The sequence below is a fragment of the Pocillopora verrucosa genome, chromosome 1 (genome assembly GCF_036669915.1).
Source record: "Pocillopora verrucosa isolate sample1 chromosome 1, ASM3666991v2, whole genome shotgun sequence".
Classification (NCBI taxonomy): Eukaryota; Metazoa; Cnidaria; class Anthozoa; order Scleractinia; family Pocilloporidae; genus Pocillopora; species Pocillopora verrucosa.
This window is the reverse complement of record NC_089312.1, coordinates 8,118,801-8,131,825: the sequence shown is the minus strand read 5'-3', so window position 1 is coordinate 8,131,825 and position 13,025 is coordinate 8,118,801. Positions and strand designations below refer to the sequence as shown.

General features: G+C 37.0%; 1 protein-coding gene across 1 annotated transcript; it reads right to left on the bottom strand.

Annotated features, from left to right (window-relative positions):
- Positions 1–2,236: 2,236 nt before the first annotated feature.
- Positions 2,237–4,330, bottom strand: LOC131799024 (homeobox protein Hox-D4a). The gene is made up of 2 exons (XM_059116689.2): positions 3,913–4,330; positions 2,237–3,482 (listed from the first exon to the last, which is right to left on the bottom strand). The coding sequence occupies exons 1-2, from the start codon at positions 4,298–4,300 to the stop codon at positions 3,076–3,078; spliced, it is 795 nt and encodes a 264-aa protein (XP_058972672.1). The 5' UTR covers positions 4,301–4,330; the 3' UTR covers positions 2,237–3,075.
- Between the last annotated feature and the right edge of the window lie 8,695 nt (positions 4,331–13,025).

Sequence of the window (13,025 nt, the reverse complement as noted above, 5' to 3'; positions counted from 1 at the left end):
TTTACCTATCGGGCTGAGGTCACCGGGGAATAAAACACTTTTTTTACATTTGTGGAGAGCTGAGATTGCATTTTGGAAAAATGCCAAAGCTTATATTCGAGACAGCACTAATACTGCTTGGCGCTAGCTTTCTTTGCTGTTATGCACTGATAACCCTGTATTTGTGCTTAACCTACGCCATCTTGGCGCTTAAGGATTTTTTATTCCACTTGCCACCGTGAATCACAATGATACCAATATCAAGCGTTGTTTTACATAGAGCAGGAGTGATGCAAACAATTGATGGCAGGTCGGTCAGCGGCGAAGAATGCGAGGCACGAGTGATGTCTCGTAATGAGAAATCTGTACTTTCTTCCACCTAATTTTGAATTTTGCAAACTCGACTCTTTTTTTGTTTCTAATCGGGAATGACAGAACTTTATACTGAACTCGTGGGCTTTGGGTTCCAACAGCAATATTGCGACACTGATAATTGTTTATCGAATACTTAGCAGAAGCATGGCAACATAAGCTAGGTAAACTTTGGAATATAAACCCCATCGAGGTATTAGTTTTGCTGTTTGAATGATTCCAGTTTCTTCAGAAGAAACTATTGACCAAAGATCTATTCTTGAATATAGAAAGACATTCTCTTCTCCATAATTTTATTTGAGCATAATGCAAATGAGTTTCGCAGCTCCTTTATAAATTGTTTAAAGGGAGACTACAACACGACTATAGTGCCTTCCATTATTTTGTCTTGATGGACATTGCTCGAATTAAATGCCTCCAGCAATTGAAGTCGTAAAATAATAAATTTGGGCTAAATGACTATATTTCCAAAAACAGATTCATAAAGTGATTCTAAAATGATTGTTTGTTGTTTGCTTCACCTGCCCTGCTCCGCACATGTATCTTTAAATGCTATAAACTGAAATAAAACATTATCAACTCCTAAAACACGTGCAAGTAATGGAATATATGTTTTTATTATAACCTCATCGATGGTCCAAAAACAAGAAGAAAACGATCTGGAAACTATTTAGGGTTCTAATTCATTCAGTAGAAACTTGGTGAAATATTTGGCTAATTGTTGAGTGAGAGATTTTCTCTTAGCCCAGCTAAATACTTGCGTAATGTAAGAGAGAACTTTGGTTGAACTCTTTCTATTCATCCAAACTCATTTTCGGATAATTTAATTCTTCTGTATGCCTTCTTTTGATTTTTCAGCAGATATAATCGACACAAAACGCAAGTGCTTCCTTATGAGTTTGTTCTTCTTTACACCGTGAGTTTTGTTAAAATAAAAAGCACAGTGCAATTAAAGAGATTTGAAAAGCCTCAGTGCTCGCCTCAAATACTACTGCTAGCCAACTGTATGTACAAAGCACGGAAGAGGTGCGGCCTGTTAATGGTTAGATTTAAAGCCTTTAAATCGAAACACGGGGATTTATACAGAAGCAGCTTGCACTGTTATTCACACGCCAAACATTACCTCGTTTTACGCGGCTCTAAGTGATAGGTTCCGGTGGCGAATTTCTCGCGTCTTTTATGCTTTTATCGAATAATGTGCTACGTCCGAGTGCTGCGCGATTTAAACGAAGCTAGTATTAATACAGGAAGAAAAAACTCCTCCTGGACCTTTGATCAGGTGTTAAATGCTGAAAAAAGGCGGGAATCTCATCGTGGAACGACTATTTACTAGAAAGCATAGCAAAAAGTAAACATAAAAAGATAAAATTAAGAAATAATAAGACATTTTATTTGGAGCTTCGGGTTCAACCTGCCAATTTTTTTGTCCAGTGCGCTTTTCACTGAGCAAGAAGGACGCAAAAGGTTCAAGCAAGGTCCTAATCCCACGATACTCGAGACATTTCAATGAGTTCGATTGTTAACGCGCTGCTTGGACTTCGAAGCTTTTAGCATTGGTTTGTCCCGTTGTTCAGTCTTTTGTTTTATTATCTGTTATTTTCTCACCTATTGTTAGAACCTTTTACGTTTGCCCCAGTTTCACGCCTCCCTTTTACGAGCTTTTCAAAAGGACCTAAGTAGTCCAAATTTGCACTTTTGTTTGATGTCGATTCCAGTTCAATCTAGTGGCATTGATTAGCAGAAACTCGGGTGAACACACTTTGAACATAACGAACTATATCAAATTATAAATTCCCTGAGGTAAAAAATTAAACTATAAATCGCATTGAGTGAATTGGTAATTCGCGAAATAGCTGCTATCGTGGTGATGGGAGGTGGGGAACAATCACTAAGCTGTAATTTTATTGTCGTTTTGTCAACCACGGAATGTAAATTTTCTTTCTGCCTCGGGGAAAAAGCGGAAAATTAAACTCGAACCACCAGTGTTGAGAGCTTGTTCAGGATCTCCTTGACGTAAATATTAGTTCGGTTCTTGTTGTCTCAACTCTAATTGCTCGACAAATATTGACAGAGAAAATTTTATTGAGTCTTTACACAACATACACAAATAGAGGGATTGTTTCGAACGACACAAACTTAGCAGAAATGTGTAACGTTAAGAAATTAAATACAAGTATTGGTCTTTTAAAGCAATTTGAAACCTATCTGATGTAAATAACGGCGTTTACTTCAACTCGTGGGTTCTTGCCCGCTGAAATATTTCTGGCATAAATAAAAGTCTCTTCGAAGTTTTGAAAACGTTATTTCCAAATTGTGAGTGCGTTATGGAAATACAGTTTAGCGGACATGATATTTACAGCTCCTTTCGTTTTATAATTTTTGTTTGTATGTACAGTGGAACGTGGTCTATGTTTCGTGACCCAGCGTCGCCTTCAAAAGAGAGCAACGATTCACTTCCGAACTAACTTGCTAATGAGAGACTAGTCAGCTTTATACACTGAATATTCATTCATTTCTTGCTAAATACATTATTGAAAATCAACTTATCATAACTGCATCTTTAATAAAATCTCTCTTTTATGACCAAGAAAAAAATTCTCTTTATCCTTACGTTAGAAATGTTTCTTTAAAATGTTAAATAAGAATGCGATCGGACGAATGTTGACTGAGAAGGATTTCAGTCGTAAATTATAAACGAATTGCTGAACGCGCATGGCTAAGTTCTCAACTCTGGTGGCCTCGATAGCCTGCCAAACAGCTTGGAACAGTAGCGTTGTCCAAGGATGTTTGTGAGTTTATGGATGTTGTACTCAAGGGCTGTGATACTGGGTTAGGAATGTGAAGGTCTTGAACTGTAGCCGCGCTTGTATTTTGAGAACCCGTGCCAGGTTTTGAGCTTTTACTCATTGCTTGAGAGTTGCATTTTTTCCATTTCATGCGCCGGTTTTGAAACCAAATTTTGACTTGCCTTTCAGTGAGGTTTAATTGAGAAGCCATTTCAGCTCTCCTCTCCTTGGTAAGAAAATGGTTAAAATGGAATTCTTTCTCTAGTTCCAGCAACTGCTTTCGAGTGTAAGCTGTCCTTTTGCGTTTTCCCTCGGAAGCTCCTCTACTGTTCCAAGCAACGTTTCCTGTAAGAAAACAACAAACCGTAAAGAATTAAAAAAACTTACTAGGAAACTACCATACAAGCCTTCACGAAAATTGTACACAATCTTCACGTTAAATCACAGTTAAATGCTGACTAATGGCGATCGCTTATTAAGTACAGTTTTATGGCGCGTCAAGTATCGTCAGCAGTTAAATATCATGGCGTTAGGAGCCTGTAAATATGGTCCGTGCGGTCACAGTGCGTCGTTCGAGGACAAATTTTCAACAATTAGTCAAACTAATGCCAAATTAATGCTTGTAAACCGCATAAGTTGTTTGTTATGTGATAAACATTTCACAGAGTCAGAACTCAACGCAGCGTTAGAACTGTAGCGAAGAGAACTAGTATGGCTTGTGCGAGCGGACGAACGAGCGTGTCTACCTCGTAAGAGGAAGTTTTGATGTACTAACCTGCCGCAGTCGAGTTATGCCACCAATTTTCCGCAGAAGAAGTGCTTTTCAACCAAGCGTATTGGTGGAAGGAGCAGTTCTGACCTGCTTCTTGAGGCGAGTAGTAACCTTGATGATCAATCGGAATTGTGCTCCCATTTTGCCCTGAAATCGGTGCGTTCGGGTACGTGGATGGCTCCGCGGTATATCCATTCACTTGACCGAGGCTTCCCTGAGGCATGGGTGACATAAAACTCGGTAGCGGCGATTGATTATAATAATTTGGTGACTGCATTCGGCAGGGAGTGTAAGGAAAATCTAACTGTTGAGCATGAGAGCCCGTGTCTTTTCCCGGTAAGTTACTGCCGAAGTAGGAATAATTTTGCGACTGCATCGCTCCGGTTGTCATCGTTGCGCGTACGGAAAGATAAGCCTCAGAGACGAGTGCGCCGAGGGTATTTATAAATTTGTTTTTTGTATTATAAATAATGTAGAACGCCAGACAAGCGTGACGTATGTCACCTGGGCTGAAACGTCTTGTAAACGCATTATTAAGTATTGAAAAGGCCTTAATTAACGTAAAAGGCTCAATACTGTACCTTGTGTGTGAATGGGCGGTTTTAGGAAATTTGAGTGCCAGATCGAAGGAAGTATAGAATATAGCTAGGCCAGGCGCAGAATCATAAAAAGAGAAAAGAAATTGAGCTCGTCGCATGTTTTGTGGATTTGATACAAAAAAATTCGAAGGAAGATTTTTCGACCGCTTTTGAATGGTCATAGAACGTAGTAACTAGAAATTAAAAAATTGAGATTTCTTTATTATTATTTGTCGCCTTTAATATGTATTGCAAACCATCAACCTGTGTTATCAGGTCTCAGTTGACTAGTGTTCGTATCGATTGCTCTGTAAGTTAATGAAAAGAGCGCGAAATGGGGACTGCGGAAACTCATCTTTTGATTGACCTTGGTCTTGAGGTTTTCAACGCAAACTTTGTATTTCGGTATAGTTTTACCAATACCGAGTAAACAATCTCTTGTTAATAAAATCTTGCTGAGATTTTAAATTGTTTAGCGACCGGGGCGTTTTGTTCGCGAACGAGTACTTCCTGCGCTTAACATCTGTCCCGAGTAAACATTGATAAAGTTCGGAGCGTTTTATATCCTTTGCTTGCGGGCTTTCCGGAAACACCGAACGCCTTGTTATCAAACGAAACGCACAACTTCCACTAAGTTAAGTCGATTGAGAGCGCGTACACGATTTTTCGGAACCATTTTCATAAACAAACTTTTCTCTGATTGCAAACGTTTCAACGAACATACCGGCTTAAGACCTCTAATACTCTTTAGAAGGGGATCGAATTATGTTCTAAAACTGCTGGCGAATTTAGCATTCGATAAATTACTCGAGATAAGAATCGCAACCAGCTGTATGTTTAGGCAAGGATTGGCGGCGATAAAAGCGAGCTCGTAAAACCTAGTTTCGCCATGCGTTAATCAACGTCCACTTGTCGAGTTCAACGTAATTTTGCTGTGATTTGTTCGGAGGTGTTAACAAAGGCCTCCCTTTCCATATGAGAATAAAAGCGCCTAACAATGAAGCCTATATTAGACTAATGAAAATCCTTTGCTGAATAAGAAGTGAAAACAAGATGGAAATGTAACCTTGACAGTAAGAAGAAAAGCTAAGACCATTCAGTTCGTGATTTAACACTGAATACATCCATTTAGCTCTTTGCCGGAACACCAAATGACCCATCCTGATTTTACATCAACGCGAAATTTTAATTGATTTTAACGAAATGACGATAGCACTCTACTAACTGCCTCAAACATTAAAATCAAGGAACTCTGTGTTGCCATTCTGTCATTCATTTTCTACTCAAGAAAGCCATCCGGTAAATAAACAGTTGAAAGGTTTACAGATTTATGTGTCATGTCCTTAATTTATAACACAGTTTGCATAATAAAACTGTAAATCTCTTTAAATTTTCTTGTAATATTTACATTCTTCGTGTAAGGTTATCTTTTAAGAACACAGAGTGTCAGTTTACTTGCGTACTAAGCATAACACATGTACCAGTCCGTATTAAAGATGGATCAGATATTAAAATTTTTCTTAAAATTAAGTAATTTGTCGGTCGTTCTTTGGTAAAATTAAAACCAAGCAGGTGTAGAAAACAGTCCGCGTATTATTGATTAAGACTCTCTTGCCGCAATTTTCGTGTTTGGTAATTTGTTATCGTTTTGAGATTATGCGACTAAAGTGAGCTGCAATCCGCTTGAGAGCAAAGTTAAGTTGATGTGTTTTAAACAAAGCCACAAATCTGCGAGTTTGAAATTATTCTGAGGAGTTCATCTGATAAATATAGCGCCACCAGAAAGCCGGCTTCTTCACAGTCGGCCATTTGATAAAGGGAATATCGACACGCTTGAACTTGCAGCTGCACTATCTTAGACTCCAAAACGAAGAAAGACGGCAGTCGAGTTGCGTTGCATCGAAACAAAGTAGTTCAACTCTTTGTCGAAAGGAAAGAGACCAGCGCTGCTCTCAAATGCTAGGTCGGTTTTCATTTACAACTCAGCCGGAAATGCTGTGGTATTTCAAAAGTTAAAAAAAGGCAAGCAACAACGTTTCAATATAAGGTTCTCTGTTGCCGCTCTAACCTTTTAACTTCATCTCCTCCCCCCAATTGAACAAACAATACACTTAGCAAATATCGCGTATTTGTTAAGCAAATTAACCTCTAAGCATTGAAGTTTTTAAAAATATCTCGACATTTAAAACTAAAAACCCTTTAGAAAAAGAATGCTGTAAAGCATTTATAAAATCAAAATATTTTTCTGAAGGGAAATTTTAAGAATTTTTCCAAATTTACCTATTGAACGATAGACTTAAAGTCTGGCTGGACCAGACTGGCAGGCAATGCTTACTTTTCTTTGTCATGCAAGTCCTTGGCGCTTTTGTTGAAGACAACTCTTGACTGTGGTACGAGATGATAACGATAAAATGTATGAAAAGTTTTTTTTCAGTTTTGGTATTAGAGTAACCTTTTAGAAAGCCATTAGTGGTTATATGTGAATTTTAAATATCGTTGAATTAAAAAGGATGAAATCACAACTTTTTCATCTACCCAATACTGCATGTTACGCGGTGTTGGTGCTGCAAAAAGCTACTACAGGCTGAATATTAGAAGCTGTTATAGGGCAGACAGGAGCGATCGTGGTAACGAGTTACAAAATCCACACAAAGGCTCTGCTAAGTTGCTTTATAATTTATTAGTGGGATATGTCATCGATTGGAAAACTGAAGTGTTTGATCTTTTACCTTTGAATAAAACCACCAACACTGGCAAAACAGCAGCATTACTTAAGTCAACCGCCTAAAATACGACATCCTTAACATGGAAAGATGCTTTCGCCTTTTTACCAACGTTAAGTCACAAAAAAAAACCATTTTTCTACTTTCTTCTCACATGAATTGCAAAATTGATAAAAAATTATGAGCTAACTTTTACGACTCCAGGTTGAGTTTGCAAATACTAGGCATCAACTATTTCACAGCGAATCTTTTGCTTTAATCAAAGAAGCCAAAAGCGGGAGAATTGTAGGATCTTCGTTGAGGCAAATTTGCTCAGTATTCACTTAATTGATGCTTCACAGATTCCGGCTGAGACAACAAAATCCTTTTTACATGTTCTTCCATTCACACTGAAAATATCTTAATCTTACTGATGCGTTTAAAGTAGCGTCTATGAAAACATGTTGCCTGCGTGGTAAAGGACGGTAATGGCTCTAAACTGCTAACTTTGTTCCTAGTTTTCATTTCGTGATCCAGAGTACTGAGGAACACAGATTCTGTTACGACCGCCAAACTATTTCAGGGTACATTCTGTGAAGAGAACAACTTTTTGGACGCTACGTTTGGTGTACTATGCTTTCTATAGGCAAATGACTTTATGCTAGAAATTTCCTAAGAGGTCCATTTAGAGCTCATCTTAAACTACAGCAAGGGAAGAGTATATAGAGCTAACATGTAATCAACTGAATAGCTTAGGTCGTAAAAGTAAATGTGCTTAAGAAACCAATCTTCACCGCCTCTAAATTGCACCAAGATTCGTGTAAAGTTTACTAAATTGCAATCTAGCGGCGTCTTTTTTAATTTGAAGTCCTACTTGAGGCCATTAACTTCTTTATGGTCACACGTAAACAGATGAATTTCAAACCCGACAATCAATGTTATGTATACGAAGCTACAATAATACAATTACAAGTGTTTGAGCTTAAATCTGTGTTCTCCACATTAATTTGCAGGGTTAGCCTTTTGACAATCGTCTAAAATTTATCACTGTTTTTGAATCTCGAGTAAAACGGTACGTTTGAATGTTTTTTCAAATGATTTTAAAATATTGTACCGAACGATGCTGGTTTTGCACTTTCTAAACTAGTACTGTAATTTAGCCGCCCCTAAATGTTATTCGAAAGCCTACAAAGACACCGGCGAAGTTGTTTATTAAAAGCAATAAAAACAACGACATAACTAAACTAATTGAAAGCTTTTCAATCCATTTGACCCTCTGAGAAGTTTCACATATGTTGTACATTAAAACGTTCGAAAACCGCAGTTTGACTCTGGGTCAACTATATTGTACTATGTATTATCTGCTACGAACTTCAAGTGAATTTAACAGTCTGTATATGAAACACTAGTGCGCCTTCATGTGGCGCTGGTTTTGTAATGCTGTAAGAAGTAGTTGTTATGTGTATCTCCAAGGATGATATTTCGGTGTCATAAAAGTCGAACGCAGTATTTCCAAAACGGAGGAGAGTATTTTACGGATTGTGCAATACGCAAAGGTGACTATCTTGACATCTATAAACGAAACTCCAACTGTGCCGATTATTCAGATAAGTGTACAAGCTTCTGAGAACTCCTGCTTTCGTATGCATTTTCTATTTTCCATTTGAGCGTGTTGAGAAATACTTGTATAATTTCTTTAATTGTTTTTCTTTTTTTTGTTTTTGTTTTTTTTCCGAGGACAGATCTAACAATCGACGAGGTCTCTCACTTCATTTCACACAAGAAATTTTTTACTTTACTTGCCCAAGTAGAATGCATTGTACTTGTCACATATGATCCAAGTGAACGCCCTGACGCATCATCATTTCTTTCTCAGGCTCTGGCCCTTTTGACCCGAGCCTCCGTTATCTGGGTTACCGAGAAGTTTTTTTTTTTTTTGCCTCACCCTCTTATAAAAAGCTTCCTTGAGCCCATCACTCGCTTTTCAACTTTCAGCCTCCAACGTATGCCAGTTTTATTTCAGTTCATAGTTATCTTAGGTTAAGCGTCTCACTAGGAAATTGCAAGACAACTGACTTTATCACTTCGTCGGTGTGCGAAATCTCACTGAAAGTTAAGCCTAGCTTTTCTCGCACGAAAAGGACACTCTGTATAAAAGAGTCATGAAGGGAGAGGTCTTTGATAGGATACGATTTCCTACGTTTTTGGCAATCACGGTCATGAATAAGAGTCAAAATATATGAGATTTAATCAACCCTCAGTTTTCTAACTTGTTATTACAGTACGATGTATAGCGTGCGTATTAGAAAACCAGTTAAACAGAGAGACGTTTAAAATAACTCGAACCACAGACCTTTGGATCTCACGGTTGAATGTTCTACCAACTGTGCGAGTCAGACCAACTGCATGGTTCATTTGGAACAAACCGCGGTATGAAAACAGCTAGAGGCGAAACAAACAGAGGGAGACAGAACTGAGGAATGGTTTCAAGTTTAGTTATGAGTAAAGAGGTTTATAAAAATCTCTTAGGAACCAAACTTCGTTAAACCATATTTTTTATCGATTGAAAAATTATCTGTTTTGGTTTTGGTGCTCTTCCGGAAAATTAAATCTGTGGTACCTAGTCTACAGTTGAAGATTTGCTACAAAAAATCACAAACAATCTCTTTTGTCTTCAGTTATTCAGTATCAGCTCGTAAACGTTTTACTATTTAATAAAAAAAAGTTATCTTTACACTTCAGGTCAAGTCAATATAGGCCAGTGAGGACTTGAATTTGCTTAGCAAATTTTTTATGACCTTCAGGAAAACATGTCATCCCATTTTCCTTTAACAATGAAAGGTAAACCGGCAGATTTCTAAATTTAACAAACAATGTGCAAAGATAAACATTTTGTAGTAATAATATACGGTACAAACTTTGATTTTTATCACTGCACTTTTTCTCTTTGGTCGTAAATTACCTACGGAAGCTCTCTAAGAATATTAAATGATTTATGGTTGCCCTTTTGAAATTGATAAATTGCAGCCCCATAAAACCGTACTTAACCAAAATGTTAACGACAGAGGTTTCAAAAAGATGACAGTTTTAATGAACGTTTTATTGCTGTTCAATTCAATAGCAACTGGGACGTGAAACACACCGACTGTTTAACTGCCTCTTATCTTCTTTCTCCTTTCATATTCTAATTTATCACTAGCGCTTTCAATATTCCCCCACTGGGCAGCTGCGGACGATCATTTAATTAAAAGAAATCAATCTTTCTCTTGCTTGTCTCTTGGAGCATTGTTTGAGTAAAGCGATTGCTGTTTTCTTACGAAACGCATTCAGTTTTTCCCCTTTAGGTATTCTGATATAATTGGTGTTTCTTTTTCCTTTTCATCTGGCTTCGAGGATGCCACTTGTTTACCTGAGAGCAATTTTTCTCTTTTTATTAATTGCGTTTTTAGTCCTCTATCTCTAACATGAAGTCAACTTCTAACTAAACGATAGCTTATGCTTCGGGTCAATGCTGATCGAGAGCTGAAATTAATAAAAGTATCGTGGTTATATTCTTACTTCTGTAGCCACAAAAACAGATTAAAATGCTTATGTGCCTTACAAATAACATCTAAGGTTTTTTTTATATAAAAGTCTATGAATTTCATTGTGCATTATCACTTATAACAGACTCACGATAGCCAAAGCAACCATTCGTAACCTTCTCAAACAACCCTTGGTAACTTAAAGAAAAAAAAATGTACTATTTTACTCATAGCTGGTAGCTTTGGCAATGAAATGCGCTTAGTTAAAGAGAACAGTATTGTAGCACGAAGTGTGAATTTAATCTTATTAAAATGGTGTCAGAATTCTAAATAGAACGACAAACAAAACCTGTCTTACGGAAAGGATTACTAAACGAGAAATGTAGACAATTTCAACTCAAGTAATTCAAGTTGGTATCTTTACGTCTCGTGGTTTCTTATCTCTTTATTCTCCGCATAAAAAAATGCTTGGCTAAAAACATTAAAATTCAGACTAACAAGAACGCGTAATTGGCTTTGTATTTTTAGTTCAAAGAGACAACACAGTGGACTGAAAATCTATCTTCAACTCAGCATTCATCGACTGCGATGGTAAAGATATAAACTGAAATATATATTCTTAAAATGGACTTTTTAATCCACTGGCTTGACGAAAGCACTCAAGAAATACTGAGTAAGAACGTGATTGATAAAGCATTTGTCACCTGCTGGACGGCATTGTCGTTTAAACACTTTATATGGCCCCTCTTTGACTTGTACTGTTAATACACACGTATAGGTTACGAACATCCTTGTAACATGGGAGCAGATTCAAGTTTTCTCCTTTTTGTTTAAGATATGTACATTGTGTTTTTTTCTTTGCTCCTCAATATTAAAAACGTGAATAAAATAATCAAGAGATAAGTAAAAGTGTGTGGGAAGTTAAGATTTTGTTATTTTATCATAATTTTTTTTTTCGGTTTCGTCACCACTCAAACTCTAGGTATTTTTTTGCTGTAGTAATCAGAAAAGAGCAATAGATTGAATTAAAAATGGAATTCTGAATCCTTCACATCTGTCCTTTATGGAACTCTTTCTCCTTATTCAATACATTCCAAAAATAAGAAAAAACCCCCTGCTAAATGTGAGGCGCACATTTCCACATTTACCACTTCTATCTGAAAAGTAAACGTTTTTCTGCGTCACTAACCATGTTAAGTATTCCTGTCAAGTTCGGAATCTGGGAATGCACTTAGCTTGTCGGTAATACTATGAAATCAAACAGACACGCACCTCAATTTCAGTTCAGAGTCACTGATATAAAAAGAAGATTTTTTACGAAAAATTTGCGCTGATTAAAAAATTTTGTGCGAATTTTTTATGAACTCAGTTGCAATAGTTCAAAAATCGTTTTCGATTTTCAAGAACCACTTTGATTGCGAATTTTCTGTTGTATCTCTCACTCAAATTATTCAAAAGACGCAGCTAGGTGGATGAACAATATAACCGGATTTACTAAGAAAACTTGAAAGATTGCTCAAAGATGAAGCTGTCTTTCGCAGAGAACCAATTTCGGCTTTGTCTTTTTGGTGATCTTTGATAGCTTTGCCTTTAAAGTGAAACGACCGCAGTGTAAACATTCTTGTATGTGGTTTTTACACTAGTGGTCTGGCTGTTCTATTCTTTTAACTCTGAACAATATTTCTTGACAATTAAAGAACTTGTGTTTTTTAAAAGAAAGCCTGTGTAAGACTAGACTTTACTTTGAAATTTGCATTTCTTTGAAGAAACAAATTATTTTTGTCTCTAGTTTGAAAGATTATGGAGGTCCATTGAGGTTTGAGAAACTGATTCTCATTGTTCGATTTTGCTTGTTATTTTTATAGCTTTATTTCTTTCTCACATGTAACGCAAAGTGAATCGTGTATGGTTTAAGTGTCTTGGAAACTCACTCATCCTTGGTACTCTCTTGAAAGATACAATGAGTGCTCTCTGTGAAATCTATATATAATTCTAAATACAATGTTGTGATGAAGCCTCACTACCTGAAGCCATGGCGAAGAAAAATCTACCCGATTCCCCCGAGTTGTACCTCAAACAAAAGCTAAACTTGAAACCACCGTTCGCTTAATAAAATGTCACTTTGATTCTTACATTAAACAGGCGACTATTTACAAAAGAGAAATTGAGCATAGAAAGGAAGCGGAGTTGCGTTCTCACTCTCAGTTCACTCTTATGAGGGTGACTTATTAAAAACGATTTGAACTTTCGAAGGATTGGTTTAAGCCGTTACATAAAAATTCGTTGTATGGCGTATTTACATAATTCAATTT